This window comes from Nilaparvata lugens, chromosome 1 (assembly GCF_014356525.2).
Source record: "Nilaparvata lugens isolate BPH chromosome 1, ASM1435652v1, whole genome shotgun sequence".
Classification (NCBI taxonomy): Eukaryota; Metazoa; Arthropoda; class Insecta; order Hemiptera; family Delphacidae; genus Nilaparvata; species Nilaparvata lugens.
Genome location: NC_052504.1, coordinates 86,857,328 through 86,875,599, shown reverse-complemented (window position 1 = coordinate 86,875,599; position 18,272 = coordinate 86,857,328). Strand labels below are relative to the sequence as shown.

Below are 18,272 nucleotides of genomic sequence, written 5' to 3'. Positions count from 1 at the left end.
CTGTTCTCCACTGCCATTTATGAGTCAGGTGGGCGGGCCTCACTATAAGTCAGTGCAGTTACCAACTTAATTTTGATTTTGCTGCACTAGTGCTCCATTTATAACCTACTAACTATTTTTCGTTGTCATGCTGCAAATCGGGAGTACGCAAAGTACTCACTTTGCGCACTAGTGCAGAAAAGTGATTCTTTGCGGCCTGCAATCAGTGCACAAATGGTCACTTTTCAAGGTATCTGTAGGAAAAAAAATTATCTATAGTGAGGTCCACGATATAATGGCAAAGCAGGAAGATAGGAGAAAAGGGTTGCCAGATCTCAGCCTTGCCACCCAAACAGCTGATACTGGTATATCTGATAGATTTAACTGTTCATTATTGTTGAAAATAGTTAATCATATTCTATTTGTCAGAAAAATATATTTTTTTAATATATGATAGTGAATTTTCATGATTGAGATTAAATATTTTGTCAATTAGTTGAATTTCCACATTGTTGAAATATGATGTGGCAATGCGTGAAAGAGATAGCGCCATCTGCTTTGTTGAATGATGGACAAAGATAGCAACACCATTGCAAATCACACACTGCCATTATAGCATGGACCTCACTATAGTTTTTTTTTTTTTAATGAGGATGAGACCCACTTGTGCACTCCTCTTGACAGCACAGATCTAAACCAGGCAACAAGGAAACTGTCACCCTCCTCGAATACAAAGCTGACCTGGGAGCATCATATTCTGGAAGTGTGCAAGAAGCTGTCAAGAGTCTTATATCTTTTCAGAAAGTTGAGAGCACTGCTGAGAATCGAGCGATTGCTGATGTTGTACCATGCAGTTTGGCATCTTGATCTGGGGACATTCACCACATGCCAGAGACATTCATCCACGGTACTCCAAAAGAAAGCTCTCTGAATCATCACCTATAGCAAGAATGAATGATGCACATTGCCAACCGATCTTCAACAGATTGGGCATCCACACAGTTTGTGGACACTATGTCTTGGCTTCACTGCTATAGGGGATCAGAAGTTCGAATGCTAGGTACTGCTTCTGTGTAGAAAGTAGGGTGGAGATCAGATGATAGAGGCAGAGCACCTAATGTTGAATTTAAAAATAATCTTATTTTGAATGAATTCGTTTGAAATTTTTTGATATGAGCACGAACACTAGCGCTTCCATGGAAAAAATATAAACTTATTTTGGGGAAAATTTTGCCAATAGAAATCATGTAAGTTGATACTTCAGCCAACTTCTGTTCCCCTATATGTGAGGAGCAACTTTACAACACTACATCCGAGAGAGCAAGCAGCAAGTGCACTCCTACAACACTCGGAAGAGGACAAATTTGGATGTGCCACGCTGTCGTTTGTAGAAGGTGAAGGACTGTTTCCCTGTGCTGGCGCTGAGGATGTTTAACCAACAACTTGCCAGAGTCGGTGAGGGCGCGTCCGGTGAACATCTTCAGGTTCTCCTTGTCCAAGTGGCTGATTGGAAAGAGTCTACATAATATCAGTAACTTTTTTAATGAAGATACTTGTGATCTGCGTTACTGCACTCAAGTAAAGTATGGTCTGTTCGACCAGAGTTTTTTTTCTCATCTTGAAGTATACCTATACTGATTCACTTTAGTCTCTATAGTCATATACTCTCTCACAGCAGCAGCACTCTGTAAAATAGAATGTTGATAGAAAAAAAATCATTGGCATAACTTTTTTTGACAAAGCATGTATGAGATTAAGAGATTAATGCTAGTTGTTATTTTTATAGGGAAAGTTTAAAGTTGATTTGAGGGAAATTTAGATGATCGAATTCCTTCTTTCCTTTTCTCCAATATAAACGTTCCCGATCTAGGATTATTCTGTACCATATTTTATTATTTTCAAATTCATTATCAGGAATTGATAATTGTAATTGACAAAGCTTCTATAGTGGGGTCAACCTTATAATGGCAGTGTTTGATTAGCAATGATATTGCTATCAAAATGTTCAACCTGCTGCCGGGCTCGGTGAGGGATCTTCCTATACCGTGTTTCCACTGTGTTTTCAAGAAGAGGCTGTCAAGGTGGCTGATTGAAAGAAGCTATTACAGTGTCAATTATTTCCTTAGGGATAGCTTTGAGGAACTGTGATGCCACGCCATCTTGATTATCAAGTTTAAAGTTTTTTATTTTTTGACACGATCTATCCAGGAGCACCTCGCTAACGATCAAGACTTTGGATATATTGGGTATATCCTTGTCTATCATCCAACAAAACGAATAGCACGCTCTCTTTTACACTTTGCTCAGTTGCTAGATCGTCTTTTAACAATGTGAATGTGGTATCGATAATTGATTAAATATACTCTACCTTAATTATGAAACTATTGGAAGATTTAATTTCTTGCTTAATAAAATATAATTGATTATTTCAAATGAGAATGAACAATTCATATTACCTCAATAAGCCTGTATCAACCACCGTCAATAGAAAACATTGACAAGACAGAGGATTGGCAACGTTGCTCTTCTATCTTTCTCCCTTGTCAATATAACGTAGACCTCAAAATGCCTGAAGAACTGAAGGTTTTTACGCATGTGCATAATAATGTGATTTCCTCGAGAGAGTGGGAGACACTAAAAATCCGTTACTGAAATTGAGGTTATGTCACATCAAAACACATTTTCAGTACTGAGGTCTTTGAACTATAAAATTTCAAAATTTGGAGGGAAGGAATTATTTTTCGAGGGAAACAGCAGTTTATGGGTAGGGGTTGTTGCTTGTTGGAACTTGGAAGCTGGAAGTGAACACCTGTCCCTCTGCTAATACTCTTTCGTGATCAGTGTCAGTTCTTTGTGCATTTTATAAATTAGAACTTTTACTTTACCCTTTTAGTACTGTAATTCATTTTTTTAGGTACCAAATCAAAAAATAATTCATCATGCCGGGAGAGTCTAAATCATTACTTTACATCAAGAAATTGACTGAAAACGCATTTACACCTATGAAAGGATCTGCTAGAGCTGCAGGATTTGATCTAATGAGGTATGTTCTTTACTAAATGCTTATGTAAATTATCATCATGATTTAAAGATCAGTCCAAATAATTAATAACGTCCATTGCTTGTTTTTACATTTGCAATAAAGCCTAGGAGCCTAGCACACAAATGTAGGTCACATTATGGCCAAATTGAATACGGTAAAACATTTTATTGCAGTCAGATGTAGACAACGTTCTTCAAACAATTCAATACCTTATGTCTTCAACCTAATTCAGATAGCTAGGCTATATCATCAATTTGATTGATTCCAACTAGGCTATCAGCTCTTTATTACCCATCATTTTAGGCAATGCGTTATTTCTAAGGAAGTGATTGATATTGATGGCAATGCTCTCATTATTCTAACTTCAACTTGAATAAAATTTGACGGGGGAAAATATAACTAGGTCTACTTGTGAAATACGGTAAATCTAATCGTATTACTTCATCCAAATATTACTACTTGTTACTGTAATCTATTATTAATAAATGTATTTTTTCTTTTATAGTGCTTATGACTGCATCGTCCCAGCACAAGGAAAAGAACTAGTGAAGACTGATTTGCAAATCAATCTCCCCGAAGGATGCTATGGTCGTATTGCCCCTCGTTCTGGCCTTTCTTGGAAAAACCACTTGGATGTTGGAGGTAAGTTCTACCGCCACACAAATGTTTTTAATTCAATGTGGAATTTTGTTTCATCCTACATCTTATCCATTTAAGAAAATACTATTTATATTATTGAGGTCCACGTTACTAATGGGAGTGAAAAAGATGATAGGAGCACAGCGTTGGCAGCACTGCCTTCTATAAAATCAAAATCTTGTGTGGTGGGTAGGGGTGATCCTAAAAAAAGGTCAGCAGTGTTCAAAATGACTAATGACGAAATAGGGGGGCAGAAGCTGAATTTTCCATAAATAATTGAGGGTGCGTTCATGGTCTTAGGGGTGGATGTGCATCCCTGCATTATAACGTGGCACTCACTACAGCTCAATTCAGCCTTAATAAATAATACTTTTCATATCTTGTAGGTAGATTTTCAATCTACAAACTAGTATCTTTTAGTATTTTATTTTTTGTTCCAATAGTTTCCACCCTTTTGTCTAAAATTGGCTTTGAATTTTGGACTAATTTTGTTAAAATTTCTTGGAGTGAATGCTTACTCAGCAAATTCTACATACTTCAATGAATTTCTTAAGAAGTTATTTCTAATAGTCATATAAAGCATAGGTGCCCTCCCACAAGCTCACGGACTGGACGCAACCCCCTCCCCCCAACATGAATTTGGAAAGCCAAAAAATGTCTAAACACTGCTCTCTCTCTCTCTCTCCCACCCCTCTATGGGCAATCCAAGGAAGCAGTGTGCGTCCAAACCCCCCCCCCCCTGTGAACACCAATGTAAATAAATTTTCGAAATTTGAGTTTAATCAATTACTATTCTCAATCCTCATAGAATATTATTTACATATCTGTAATATTCAAGGAATAATACTACCAGTTTTATTTCTGATTCCTTTGTACATAAAGAGATGAAGGAAAATCGTATTATGTAGGTTGTAGGTATTCGTATTCATACAGCCAGCCATAAAAAAATAATTTACAAGCGCGGCCTGAGCCTTATATATGCTGATCACCCTTCTTAATTGCATCATTGCAATCACTCATCTAATAGGTAATTCTATCACAATGTGATGTCTTCTCTTATCTATTGTATTAATAATTTGCAGCTGGTGTGATTGATGCCGACTATCGTGGTAATGTTGGTGTCGTCCTTTTCAACCATTCGCAAGAACCATTCACCATAAAGCGAGGTGACAGGATAGCGCAGTTGATTTGCGAGAAGATATTCTATCCCGAAATCGTCGAAGTTGAGGTGAGATAATTAAATTATTGTATCTTAGAGAAAATTTGTGGTTAGCTCAGAAAATTGCAAATTCAACTATCATGAGAGTAGGTCTATCGTTTATATCATTGATGAACTGTAGTCTGTGCAAACCTTAGTTTGCAGCTTTAGTCTTATGAAGTACAGCGCTGCCAGTTCTCGCAAAATGCAGAGAGCCTGTGAAATATTTGTGTGAGAGAAAGAGCGACATTTACTATGAAAAGGAAAGAAAGCTTATGTCATTTTTATAGAATCAGCATAAAACCGGCAACCATGTGCTCCTTTTGATCTATTGAAATAACATTGGTCATTCAATTCATTTTTTTGAAAAAGCCTTTGGGTTAAGAAGACACGACGTCCATGGATTGAAATAAAACTCCATGCTGCAAACTATGGTTTACACGGACTTTAGGCAGAAATAAAGCCGGAAGTTTGCAGTTTGTTCTTTTTTCTCAATTAATCCTTGGTTAAATGCTAACCAAGACTCTTACCTTGTATATTATTATGTTTTAATTGTAGGATGATTCAAATGTGGGAATACATTAATCTCCACCGTAAATGTTAGTGAAATCAATTTCATTAAGATTCATTCGCTCGTGCTTCCTAATTCAAGTTCCTTACTTCAGTAAAGATACTGTAATACATAATACATTACTGTCTATTATTCAATACAGATAATGTTTTTAATCATAAATGAAGTTTTCATGAAGAAACCTTAAGATTAGCTGAGGATGTTAGAGAATCAATAAATAGTGTTAGCATTCACGTCATGAATTCTCAACATTTTATCTTCTTTTCGTTGTGAATATTACAACATCTAAATATATTGACTCTATGTTTTCATCTAATACAGCAGTAAACTCTGCTCTTGGAAAACTTTTATCACTATTTTTATGCAAGTTTGTCAGTGATACTATTTATCATTTGAGGACAATTGGACAATTTCCAACTTTTAATATTTTTGTTTTTATTAATGTTGCAGGAAATGGATGCAACAGAAAGAGGAGAAGGAGGATTTGGTTCCACTGGTGTAAAAACAGTTACTAAGTCACCAACCAAGTGTGCAAGCTAATCTATTCACTATCTTCTTCTCAGGTCTCAGCAGTCAGACCCGTCTTCCATTGTGTAATCATTTTTCTTTGTTGAACAATTTCAGCAGTCCGATCTATATTTATTTTTGTAATCCATTTTTCTTTGTCATTAATTATTGTATAATTCGTCACTACTTGTTAATTTTGTGAATAATTAGAAGAATGCATTCGATAGAGTATTCTGAACATCCTACGCTTTGTATTATGTAGTTATTTATTACGGATATTTTTTGTCAGTAAACTTATTTTTCAATAGAGTTAGTAATTTCTTTGATTTCAAAGGCAACCTACAAATAATCTCATTGGGATTTCTTATTACCACGTTCAGGGTCTCAGTGTCAGTTGCAGGAAGTACATAGTAGAGTAGCAAAGGTAGAGTGTAACAGAGAAGGTTGATGAGAGTGTTCAAATGAATGCATGAAATATCTCAGCTTCCTTCTACCTTCTAACATACATTCGTCACTCCACTATTACCCTAAGAATATCAATGCAAGGTCAAACAAATACAGGCTACATAATAAAAACTAGTAGTTTTCAAAAAATGAAAGTTTGTTTTACGTAGTCCTTGAATACATAATTAAGGAGATTGCAAGAACACTAGTGATCTCAAACAAAGTTTTGTGTTATATCTATCTATCTCATCATAACTTATTCATCATGAATTTCAATTTGATGTGCGAAATGACAGAATGTAATTTCACACACACACTATTAGTGATTAATTTGATGAAAGTGTGAAATCCAAACAGCATAAATGAATTAGGCCCGCCGCAAAGTAGACCCACGAAAAGCAACCCACGCCGTGGGATGTTTTGTAAACCATTGCTATGCTTCTCTAGACATCTGTGTAATACCATAGAGAAACAATAGCGTAAGTAGATATCCCATGGTATAGGGCGTTTATGTCGCAACTTTTACTCTTATCCCAAGACGATTACTGTCGATTATTGTTGATTTTTACTGATTTGACCGGGTAAGAGTGTATGAACGGCACAATATGAGAGACTACCAGCGTCATAAAGCTTCACGGGAAATAACTACGTGGGCTTTCGGCTTGAGATAACAGTAAAAGTTGCAACATAAACGCCCTATGCCATGGGATATCTTATGCTATTGTTTCTCTATGCAAGGTAATACATGCAAGGAATAATCCACTTGTCAGCTGATTGATTATGAATAAATCTAGAGCAATGGTTTACAAAACGTCTCATGGCGTGGGTTGCTTTTCGTGGATTAACGTGGGTCTACTTTGCGGCGGGCCTTAATTGTGGATTGGTGAATCAAAGGTATTAGTGTATGAGAAAATACTACTGTATTGTTTTTGGAGAACTAATAAGAGGGGTTCATTCAGCTTTTTTAAAGACCTCTACCAAAAAAATGTAAACAATTAAATTCAATATAAATACATTTGAAAAAATTATGTTGTACTCATAAATTACATGGAATAATGAAACCAAGATACCTAGAATACAGTATTTTAGGTAAATTGAATGAAATTATTATTCTTGTCTAGTCCATGTTAGATCATAATGAAATTCACGATTTTTTATTCCACGTGTAATTTTGAACTTGAAAGATGATTATCAGATGTACCGTAACAAACATCATTTGTTTAAAAATATTCAATAACCTTAAATTTTTATATGAAAATTCTTTAGAAAAAATACAATTTTGATGGATGATATAATAACTTATCAGTATTTGAGAAGCAATTAGCTGATTAATGTAACGATATTTCCTTGCAGATTGGGTGATCCATGATAATTTTTTGCTTTGCGCAAAACTTTTTTATTTTTGTTACCATAAAGCATTACTAGTTTTCTACAATGTGTTGCTTTATACCGCGTATGAATTCTTCATTCTGTTTTCAATTAAATATTGTGGCTGGATTTTTGGTTATGCTGATCCTGTATACAGTAAGTAAAATTATTAATTTATTTAAATTCATACATAGACCATGTTTAGCGTAAATGTCCCCTATTCTACACCTGTATAGCCTTTCTCTACTTGCATCTCAAATCTTTCAGCCACTGGCAGGAATCATCCTCAGTAGCATAAAGAGAACTCAGATCTCTTGTGTTTTTTTTTATTAGTATGCAAGAGTGTTAATTTTTTTCTTTAAAATAAGCTTATAGTCATTTTTATCCATTTATGAAAAATAAATATTTTATTACCGTTTTTAAATTTTAGAGAATAAATAAATATGGTACCTACGGCAGATCAAATATATAAATTTAATAATTAATGTCCACTGTTCAAATTTCAGGTCTATTTCACTTTGAGATTTATAAATATATTTTCAAAACAATGCAACTACTTTGGTGAGTCATTTCTATCAACTTCAACTCTATATTTTTACTATAAGTTTATCAAAAAATTGTAATTTTTAGACGACCAATTCATATATTAATCACAGTAGCATGCTTGCACTTAATTCATTTTCAATCAAGACTGTAGGTAATAGACTATGAGATGGCCCCTGACTTAATTGTTTCAAATTGCAACCAGGGGCCATTTCGTTGTGCTTGTATCAAGTTTTTTTTTTAATATTATAATTTGTGAAATGTGTCTTACCAACTTGAAAAAGTGCAGAATAAGAGCATCCAACTCTTAACCTCGGTTGCACAAAAGCCTGTTAAATTTTAATCACAATCAAATACCACGAGAACCAATCTGAGGCTTTCTTGAAAAGAGGTTCTTGTGACATTTAATCACCATTTAAACTTAGCAGGCTTTTGTGCAACTATAGTGAGGTTCACGTTATAATGGCAGTGGATAGAGATAGAACAGCGTTGCCGATTGTCTGCTTTAATTTTTTATATTTCTACATTGTAAAAACGGATTTGACAACGTTGCGAAGCTATAGAAGGACAGCGATATCTGTTGTGTTGAATGATAGAGAAGGATAGCAACACCAATGTTGTACAAATACTGCCGCATTACAACGTGGACCTCACTATAGGCTCAAGTTTTATAAAAAAATTTGAATCTTTTAAAAATAATAAATTTGAGCGATATCGGAAACATTATTAGTTTATAGCAGTAAATGTTAATTGATGAAAAGTTGTATTTTGATTATGTACGTTAGGGAAATGTTTAGTAGAGGCTACCTATTTAATATTGCTATTCTTTAAGCCTGCTCCATAGAAACCGAAAACTCCAATGGCTTCTCTTAAGTAGAATCTCAATATGTAAAAAAATGAAAAATCTCTACACATTTCTCCAATCAAGAGTTAAAATAGCCTATTGAATAGGCAGACTTTAGGATTTTCCGCTGTGTAGAGATTTGGCATTACAGAACACTGGTGGTAGAATACACATACATTATTGGCAAGAAACTTATTACAAAAACATTTGAGCCAATTTGCTTCAATTCGTTTTTCGTTGTTTCAGTGATGGGAAACGGAACCCATTGGGATTTTGGACAACTGGAGGAAATTAAAAATGCTACTATTGTCAAAGATTTACACATTTCACTACCACTGGTCGAATGCTGCGATAAATATTTCAATACTACAGTTTGGAATGTGGTTATCCTGGTCATGTTCATTCTATGTTTATTTCTTCTCTTCACTTTTTGTTACTTGGTAAATAACTATAATGACTTTTTGCATAAATTATCAATTTTATAAACGTGTTACCGTTAGGTCACGGAAGATCTGCTCGAGAAATCTATAATTAATTAGATCCACAGGGAATTTAAGATATTATCCATGACTGGTTTCACTAAGCTCGGTCAAGACATTTGAATATGGCCAAATCAGGTACATGCCTACGCTTTACTGCAACGAGTGCACAGGAACATAATATGATACCTATGGTGATAGTTACTATGGATAATTCCAGTGCAAACTTGTAAACCGTACTCGGCTTGACCATGTTCAAAAATGTATTGACCGGGCATCAGACATAAAAATGTATATATGTTTTCGTTGAACAACAACTCTAGATAGTATTTTTTCAATTTTCTGCTATGGAAATTTAAATTAATACCAATTTGACTATTATCTGAGAATTCCTTAGTTAAGGCTGTGCAAAGGCTAAAAATAAACTTTCTACTGGTAATATTTTTCAAAGTTTTTTGATTTGTATATCATCAAGCTATCAAAATGAAATCGTTTTCTCAGGGAAACATTTTTCCTATCATTACTTTTCGAGATATGGGCGCCTAAAGTTTAAATTTTTGGGACAGAACATTTCAAATTCGGTAAGAAATAAATCCATGAGATTTAGAGAATTAATTCTTCATGGTAATTTTGATGAATTAAATCCAAAATCTTCTGAAAATATTTATTTCTGTGAAAGTTGCTCAATTTACTAAAAATTACAAAAAAAAACGTTTAGCTCGACTTTTAGTTGAGTTATTTTTGGTCATTTTTTGGGTACTTTCTCAAAAATTGATATTTTCAAAAGATTTTTGTTTTATTCAATAAAAATACCGTGAAGAATTTATCCTCTGAATCTCATGGATTTATCTCTTACCGAATTTGAAATGTTCTGTCCCAAAAATGTAAACTTAAGGCGCTCATATCTCAAAAAGTAATGATAGGAAAAAATGATCCTGAGAAAACTTTTCCATTTTTATAGCTTGATGATATACATATAGAAAAACTTTGAAGAATATCACCAGTAGAGAGTTTATGTTTAGCCTTTTCACAGCCTTGAATATATGGGTATGCTTCCTATGTGTATAAAGATGTAATCGACTGCATTTTGTTTCAGAATGACCAAGTTCTACTAATTGCTATAGGTGCATTTATGATGGGATGTTTCGTCAATTTGATTTTGCAAATCGTCGCATTGGTGGCACCAATTATAGAGGAAACACAAAACAAACCAGTCTGCTTTATAGAGAATGGTTTGATGATATGTAAGAATTTCTTCTATTATTTTTTTCAAATTGAATTTTCGAATATTGATACGTCTTTATTCACAGTGATTGGTAAATTGGTGACAAAAATCGCTGGATAGACGTCTTGCTTGAAATATACTAGGCTATATCGCCAGAGATTGATAACAATAATTCAATAGTCTGTGCAAACCTTAAGCTGCGTTTACACCAAGGTTATTTTTCCGTCCTTATAGATTATATTAGATTGAACATAACTTATCATACACATAATTTGCACATGAGTTTGTCAAGCTCCGTTTAATCTAATAGAATCTATAAGAACGGAAAAATAAACATTTTGTTGATAACTTTGGTGTAAACGCAGCTTTAGATTGCAGCATTGCTTCTATGGAGTACAGTGTTGCCAGATATCACAGAAGCTAGACATCCTATGAGCTAACTATGTGAGAGAAAGAGCAAAAAAAAGCGCAGGTCATTTTGTAAAAATATAATAAATAATTAGTCGGCATAAAAACGGCAACATCGTGCTCCCACTCTCGTAAGAAGTAAGTAACAATGACCATCGAGCCTTGTGCTGCTAACTAAGGTTAAGATTATGATCTATGTCATACCTATACTATGTTGTAATGGGCATATTATAAAATTCATATTATTGTATTATGAATCTGGATTGGATATCTCATTATCAATGTCATTATCAATTGGATACCTCAATGTCATCAATATTATTTATTCAAGTATATATAAATAAATATATCATTGGAAAACTAGTATCATACTGGATAAACGTCATGAATCAGACATCATGATTGATGCTGAGTCATGACTCTTTTTCCAAAAGTGAAATATTTTTTTACAAACAAATTATAATTTTTCATTATCAATTTTTCAGTTGGCTACATATATATGATTATCATCTTAAACAGCTATTATTTCATGGTGGATGACAATAAGGAGTGACATAATAAAGTTAATGTTTTCAACTGATAAAGATCAGATTACACATACCTACCCAAATGTACATCTTCATGATATGAGTTCTTGAAGCAATACTTTGAATGATCTTTCTAGACATGATAACCAGAATACAAATTTCAATGATCATTAGAAATTATATATCATTTTAATAATGCCAACTTGTATGATAAATATAAGGAGAAAATAAATATTACAGATTATTCTAAATGTCTTTTAATTACTAAATTACTATTGGTATTGGTAAACGTTCCATCTTTCACAAGGAATTTTCCATATGGAAACCAAGAACTGATCAACATTGAACAATAAACATCGATGTTGATCAGTTTTACAAACCGGTAGTCACAAGAGAAATTTATAAATTAAATTGTGCGTCAATCAAATAAAATACACTCAGCGTTTACAGCATTATTCTTGATAGATTTGAAAAGCTTGGAAAAAGCGGCTGGCCTAAGCATATAAAAATCATCAATCATAGAAAATATTATTTGGTATCGTAACTCTTTTCATCATTAAATTTTGCCAATGAACATTAAGAAAGTAGAAATAATATCTACCACTGAGAAATAGCTTTGTTAAGTTTACAAAAAAAAAGTTGAAGGCCTAAGCACCAAACATCAAAACTCTCAAGATAAATATGCCTAAATATATTAGAAACTAGATTCAAAAATGTTAGAGAAGTCTTTCAAGTTTTCAAGTACAATTAAAAAGTTTTGGAAAATAAACTACAACATGAATTAGGTGGGAAAAACATTTGATTTCTATAAAAAAAACTATTCATCTTTATTCATACCGTATTTTATTTTTTTGGTTGTACAGTATTATATATGGTGAGATTCACTTTAAACCTTCAACATCGGTTGAATGAAAATATTGATATCATTTATAAGGAATGAAGATTGCTTAAAACGTATACAATTAAAATAATCCATTAAATACAGTATCGCGGTATACATAAAGTAACTTTATTTTCACTGTCTTGTCTTCTCCAACTAGAATCATTGGTAGTCTTTAATAGTAAAATGTCCACTCTTTTACTATTTGGACGGACATTTAAAATTGGGAGTGCAATATGATTCTTGCTGAAAAACTACTCAAGTGGTCAGCATGGTCAGCATTTTATAAAAGCAATACTGAAGTGGAAAATCCAAGATAATACTGAATTATTTCTACGATTATTTCTTTTTCTTTTGATTCGGCTATTTACAACAAATAATCCGCTAGTTGAATTTATACACTGTACAGCCAATTTAGCTGTAATAACTGTTCAGCCTATTATGATAATCCATTTGTTCACTTGAGATGTATTTTATCCTAGAATATCTTTTGATTTTCGATTTGGATCATTTATTCTCCCAACGCTCTTGGTGGAGTATTGAAAAATTACATAAATTATATTTAGATATATAGAGGTTTGAATTTCTCAATCCATTGCAGAATACGAATCAGAACTATCAATTCATTAGTCTGTGAGAAATTTTTTTATTTGCAGTTTTAATATTTAATTTTGAAAATTGATGAGTTATTATAAAGTTGGTAAGAAGAATTATGTGGCCAAATTGTAGTGAAATACGTCATTTCATCATTTTTTTAAAGTTGGTAAGAAAAATTATGTGACCAAATTCTAATGAAATACGTCATTTCATCATTTTTTTTATTAGTACGCAACTTGCAAAAAAACAAAATGTTATTTTATACTTGGTTTTTGAATCATGATTATTCACAAAAATACAATACGGTACTCATTCAATTGAAGGCACTGAATTCAATTTTTTGCTAGCTACCTATACCTTGCAAGTTCATATATAGTTACATAGTCCATACAATCTTTCATAGTAACAAGCAGACTATTGTCAAATTAATTGACTAATATTACAAGCCGAACAAATGGGTTTGGATGCATATAATTTCACTCATCATGAATATTATGGCAGATAATTTCTACAGTGTATTAAATTGCTAATATAACCACATTTTTTCATGACAGCAAATAGAGGTCTATTACAGCATGTACTCTTATAATAATATGTAATATAACATGTAATAGTAAACGCATATTGCATGCATATACTAGAGCATAAATAGACAAATATATTGTTTGATCCCTAGGAATATATATATATATATGCATACAATATACAATAAATTATTATCACACAAAATATTTAGCCTAGCTCATTTTGGATGTCTCAGGTTAATTGGAGATTATCCTCATTATTGTTCATGCTTTATTCTAAGTATTATGAATATTGAATTACCTTATGATTTATGAATTATGATTTACAGTATCGTAATAACAATGCAATCGGAATGATTCTAGTTCCACAAAAAATTGACTTTTAAGAATCATAACTTTAAAATAATTGTAAAGCTGAATTTTATTTATCAATGTGATTTGTATAAATGGTAACACAATTGAAAATTTTCAATCAAGTCTAATTAAAACTATAAGATTCTTTCACAGTACTTAGTAACTAAACTACAGTAGCCTAATATTGATATCTAATACAAGCGCACTTATTTTGAATACCTAAAATCTAAATTCTGGACCAGTAATGGGTATACAGAATGCCCTGTTATAATAAATATAAATAAAATCACTGGGAAAATTCAGGAAGATTTTCTTAAAAAGCTTCAATAAATTAAAAATCACTGTGAAGCATTTGTTTTCTTTAATAATAGAGAAAACTAGTTATCACACTCTGTGAGGTGGTATGGACGGAATAACGTATGTGCAGTTCCTTTTTGTTATGAAACTACTAGAAATAGAGAAATAAATTAATTTATTATACCGTTCAAGAAAAAGTAGTGTTACATCTGCAAACAATTGGGCAAAATTAATAGGTAATCAGCATTAATAGCAACATCACTTTATTATTTCTATAAAAACTATCCACTTTGCAAAACTAACGCCTAGCTGGTGAATCGAAATTGATTTGGGTGTTTTAGTTTCCAATATTGATTTTGAATCAACTTTGAGAGCAGGTCATTGAACTTATAAAAAAACTAATGCAGCAAACATTATTTTATGGGAAATGTACAACATATATTAATGATAATATTCAAAGGAAGAGACCTTAGTTTGTTAGTTACGGCATGTAGATAATTATCTCTGTTTTATTATAGGTGTGAAAATAGTTTGAGAAAGAATATTTATGAGTTAAATAATGAAACGCCTCGTCATTGTTTGTTCACTTAGTTCATTTGAAGAGATTTTCAAGTTGATGCGCATTAAATTTGTTTTCATCTTCAAGATTTAAGGGATGTTTTAGAAAAAATAGAATGAAGTCTTTCAAAGCAATGCTGAAAAACATATTTCTCTCGGGAAAGCTGATTTTGCTTTATTTAGGTGGCTGTCTCTAGTATATTCCACCGAATTTGGTCCGTAGAAGCGATTTTTATGTGGAATGATTAATAATGTTTGATTGATGTATGTTATGTGGGATCTGTTGTGTTGAAATAGGAGGGATGTTAGTAGATATTAGATTAAACTACGACGTGTCATATACTGCGGGATCGTTGCTCCCTTAATGCAGTTCAATAATTGTGACGAACAAGAAAAGTAAAGTAATATTACTGTAATTAGTTTATAAAATTTTGTTTTACCCCTTAAATTTGTAGAAAAAGTTTGATTCTGATAGAAACTAATAATTGGAATGCTTTTAGTAACTACTTAACTGAATAATAATCAACTTATTTGGATAAAAGAGTGAAATATGAACAGTCTCGTTTCTTAATAAACAAATTTCAGACTACCATTCTTTACATGGAATATACGTATAGTATGTTTTCTAAATGAACGATATAATTCGATTTCAGCAACTGATACTATAAACATTCTATCCGAGTCCATGGTCTTCAAAAAATCCTTGAGGTGTCTCCTCCTGCAATTTTTAAAAACAATTTCACAACTAGTAAAAAATATTTAATAATCACTGAAATCATGCATTTTGAATGAATATAGTGAAACATTTTTGTTGGCAAAACATTTAGATACAACCTTATCAGTAATATTATTATTAACATTTATGATTTTAATTAATGAAACAAGACAATAAATGCATTACAAAAATGTTTATTAAGATGTGATTACTTTAATTAGATATACTGAAGTTGATTCTTCAACCATTGAATACAAGAAAATCTACAATAAGTTCATACTGAATTATAAATGTGCTTTTAAATCGTCAACATTATAATTTACGTGTGCAAATTTACATTAAAATCGTGGCCTAGTTGACGAATTAAATTCTGATGATTATCCGACAGAATGCAGATCAATAGATGCTTATAGCCAAGGTCTATAGAAATCAAGGTCTTTCTTTAGACCTTGCTGCTCATAGCCAATAGCACATGATTATTCAACTGAATTTTAGCAATAGCTGAAACTTAAACTGCTTTTACATCAAAGTTGTCAACAAAATGTTGTCCAGAAATAGCAGTACGTAAATAGTAGGTATAGTAATTTGTTGGAAACTAAGTTGACAACAACTCTGGTGTAAACGCGGCTCAATAGGCTAGATTCTAGCTTCTATTCAATCAACCCATTGATTAAAGCAAATTCTAGATAAATTTATCTTGAAGCAAGATGAATAACTACACTAATTATTTGGTTTATAAAATAATTCATCTATAGTGATATATTATATCAAGACTTTATTTATTTTTCTTAATGTCTCCACTTATATCTCTTCACTTGTGCATGGTTAATCAACCCATTGATTAAAGCAAATTCTAGATAAATTTATCTTGAAGCAAGATGAATAACTACACTAATTATTTGGTTTATAGAATTCATCTATAGTGATATATTATATCAAGACTATTTTTCTTTGGCTTAATGTCTTCACTCATGTCTCTTCACTTGTGCATGGTTAATGAGTAATGGTACGCAACCATGTTTCAAACAACCGCTTGACGGGATTCGAACCCACGACTGTACCGGCAGTTCTTATCGAAGCTTGACAGCGTCTTTTCCGACTGTGATATTGTATACCGCGATATAGTGAACACTGAACAGGGAAACAGAGCCATACAACACGTTTCAATAAATGACAAGACTAACGTTCGGCTAATTATCTCATTGTGACATACTTCTCTGACAAGGTCGCATGTATTTTGACTGATTACGTTAAATTGACGAGGCTAATTTCAGTAGACTACTCGGAGGGGAACTTACAAGATAAGCCAGACAGTGATTAGTTAGTTACAAAGAACCTGAAGCAATCAGTCAAGACATGCGATTTGCGAAAAACGTTTGTAAGCTTTGCATATTAGTTTAGGAGGCGTATGTAAGTAGTGAACATTATTATGCTATTAGAATAAAAAATTGTTTTAATATTAAACTGAAGAAAAAATGCATTCAAAAACATATTAAGTATTGAAATGAGACTTTATAGATTCAGGCCTGGTTGCACAAAAGCCGGTTAAATTTCAATTGTAATTAATTTTACGGGAACCAATCAGTGAAGGCTTTTTTGAAATGGAAAAGTTCTTGTGAAATAATTCATGATTAAAAATTATGGCGGATTTTGTGCAGCCGGCAATCAGTAATCTATAAAACATCTTTATTAACAAGCAGTTGATTGTATTATTCATGACATTATAATTATTCATTCTTGTGTGATGACAAATTATTTCAATTATGACTAGTTCATCATTTTCTCTCATCTAAAATATTGTATTTGCTTTAAATTATTGTAATTGTAACTGTTTCCAAAGATCTCAAGAGTAACCAAGATAAAATTTATATGTTTCTATTAAACTTGACTATGTAGCCAAATCGAAATTTGTTGGTGAAGAGTATTCAGTGTTCAGATGCAGTGTTTCAACAATTTTTCTAGAATTGAAAAGGGAATAATATAAGTATGTTTCTCTATAGTTACAAACCTTTTCAAGACTCTCTCTTTCTCTACTATTATAATTATAAGGCCCGTTTGCACAAGAGCCAGTTGAATTTTAATCTTGATTGATTTCACGAGAACCAATCAGAGAAGGCTTTTTCAAAAAGAAGGCTTCTCTGATTGGTTCATGTGGAATCTCTCTCGATTTTGTGCTACCGGCACTAAGTTTTTTTAATATTCTAGAATCTAGAATGAAGACAAACTGATCACTTTAGCGGTGTTTAAAATGTTTACCATGATGTTCTGCTCACATCAAGACTGATTTAAGATATAAGTTGAATCTTGATGTAGAAAATGACAGGCAGAATATTATTAGAACTGTTGATCAACATACTGGTCCCTTGACTTCAGCAGAATATTAAATTCAATATAGACTATCAACATTATAATTTAATACAAGCAATTACTTACACTCAATTAAATATTAGTAGCAGTTTCTTATAGTTGAGCTTAGACTGTTCTCCTATAATACTTGATTGACAGATTTCCGTCCAGTGATTTAAGATTTAGCAATAATAATTGTATGATTTGCCATTGTATAAATTCATGA

The 18,272-nt window shown here is 32.4% G+C and overlaps 3 protein-coding genes across 3 annotated transcripts in view; 2 read left to right on the top strand and 1 right to left on the bottom strand.

Annotated features, from left to right (window-relative positions):
* The first annotated feature begins 2,547 nt into the window (after positions 1 to 2,547).
* Positions 2,548 to 6,250, top strand: LOC111054389 (deoxyuridine 5'-triphosphate nucleotidohydrolase). Its single transcript, XM_022341421.2, has 4 exons — positions 2,548 to 3,022; positions 3,528 to 3,664; positions 4,744 to 4,889; positions 5,881 to 6,250. Exons 1-4 carry the CDS (start codon positions 2,919 to 2,921, stop codon positions 5,968 to 5,970), a joined length of 477 nt encoding a protein of 158 aa, XP_022197113.1. The 5' UTR covers positions 2,548 to 2,918; the 3' UTR covers positions 5,971 to 6,250.
* A 1,317-nt stretch (positions 6,251 to 7,567) lies between these two features.
* LOC111054391 lies at positions 7,568 to 13,482 on the top strand. Its single transcript, XM_039419481.1, has 5 exons — positions 7,568 to 7,905; positions 8,256 to 8,310; positions 9,383 to 9,576; positions 10,712 to 10,859; positions 11,734 to 13,482. Exons 1-5 carry the CDS (start codon positions 7,816 to 7,818, stop codon positions 11,799 to 11,801), a joined length of 555 nt encoding a protein of 184 aa, XP_039275415.1. The 5' UTR covers positions 7,568 to 7,815; the 3' UTR covers positions 11,802 to 13,482.
* LOC111054386 (AP-1 complex subunit sigma-2) overlaps positions 12,017 to 18,272 on the bottom strand; it is a 36,877-nt gene continuing 30,621 nt past the window's right edge. The window contains exon 5 of the mRNA XM_022341408.2: positions 12,017 to 15,703. Coding sequence (XP_022197100.1) covers positions 15,659 to 15,703 — 45 coding nt within the window. The 3' untranslated portion in view covers positions 12,017 to 15,658. The remainder of the gene's footprint in view (positions 15,704 to 18,272) is intronic.

Bases quoted from the DNA above. Each gene is read 5' to 3' on its own strand.
- LOC111054389 (XM_022341421.2), top strand. From the start codon at position 2,919: ATGCCGGGAGAGTCTAAATCATTACTTTACATCAAGAAATTGACTGAA. The intron at 3,023-3,527 runs GTATGTTCTTTA...TTTCTTTTATAG, and splicing joins GCAGGATTTGATCTAATGAG to TGCTTATGACTGCATCGTCC. The intron at 4,890-5,880 runs GTGAGATAATTA...TTAATGTTGCAG, and splicing joins CCGAAATCGTCGAAGTTGAG to GAAATGGATGCAACAGAAAG.
- LOC111054391 (XM_039419481.1), top strand. From the start codon at position 7,816: ATGTGTTGCTTTATACCGCGTATGAATTCTTCATTCTGTTTTCAATTA. The intron at 7,906-8,255 runs GTAAGTAAAATT...TTCAAATTTCAG, and splicing joins TTATGCTGATCCTGTATACA to GTCTATTTCACTTTGAGATT. The intron at 8,311-9,382 runs GTGAGTCATTTC...TCGTTGTTTCAG, and splicing joins AAAACAATGCAACTACTTTG to TGATGGGAAACGGAACCCAT.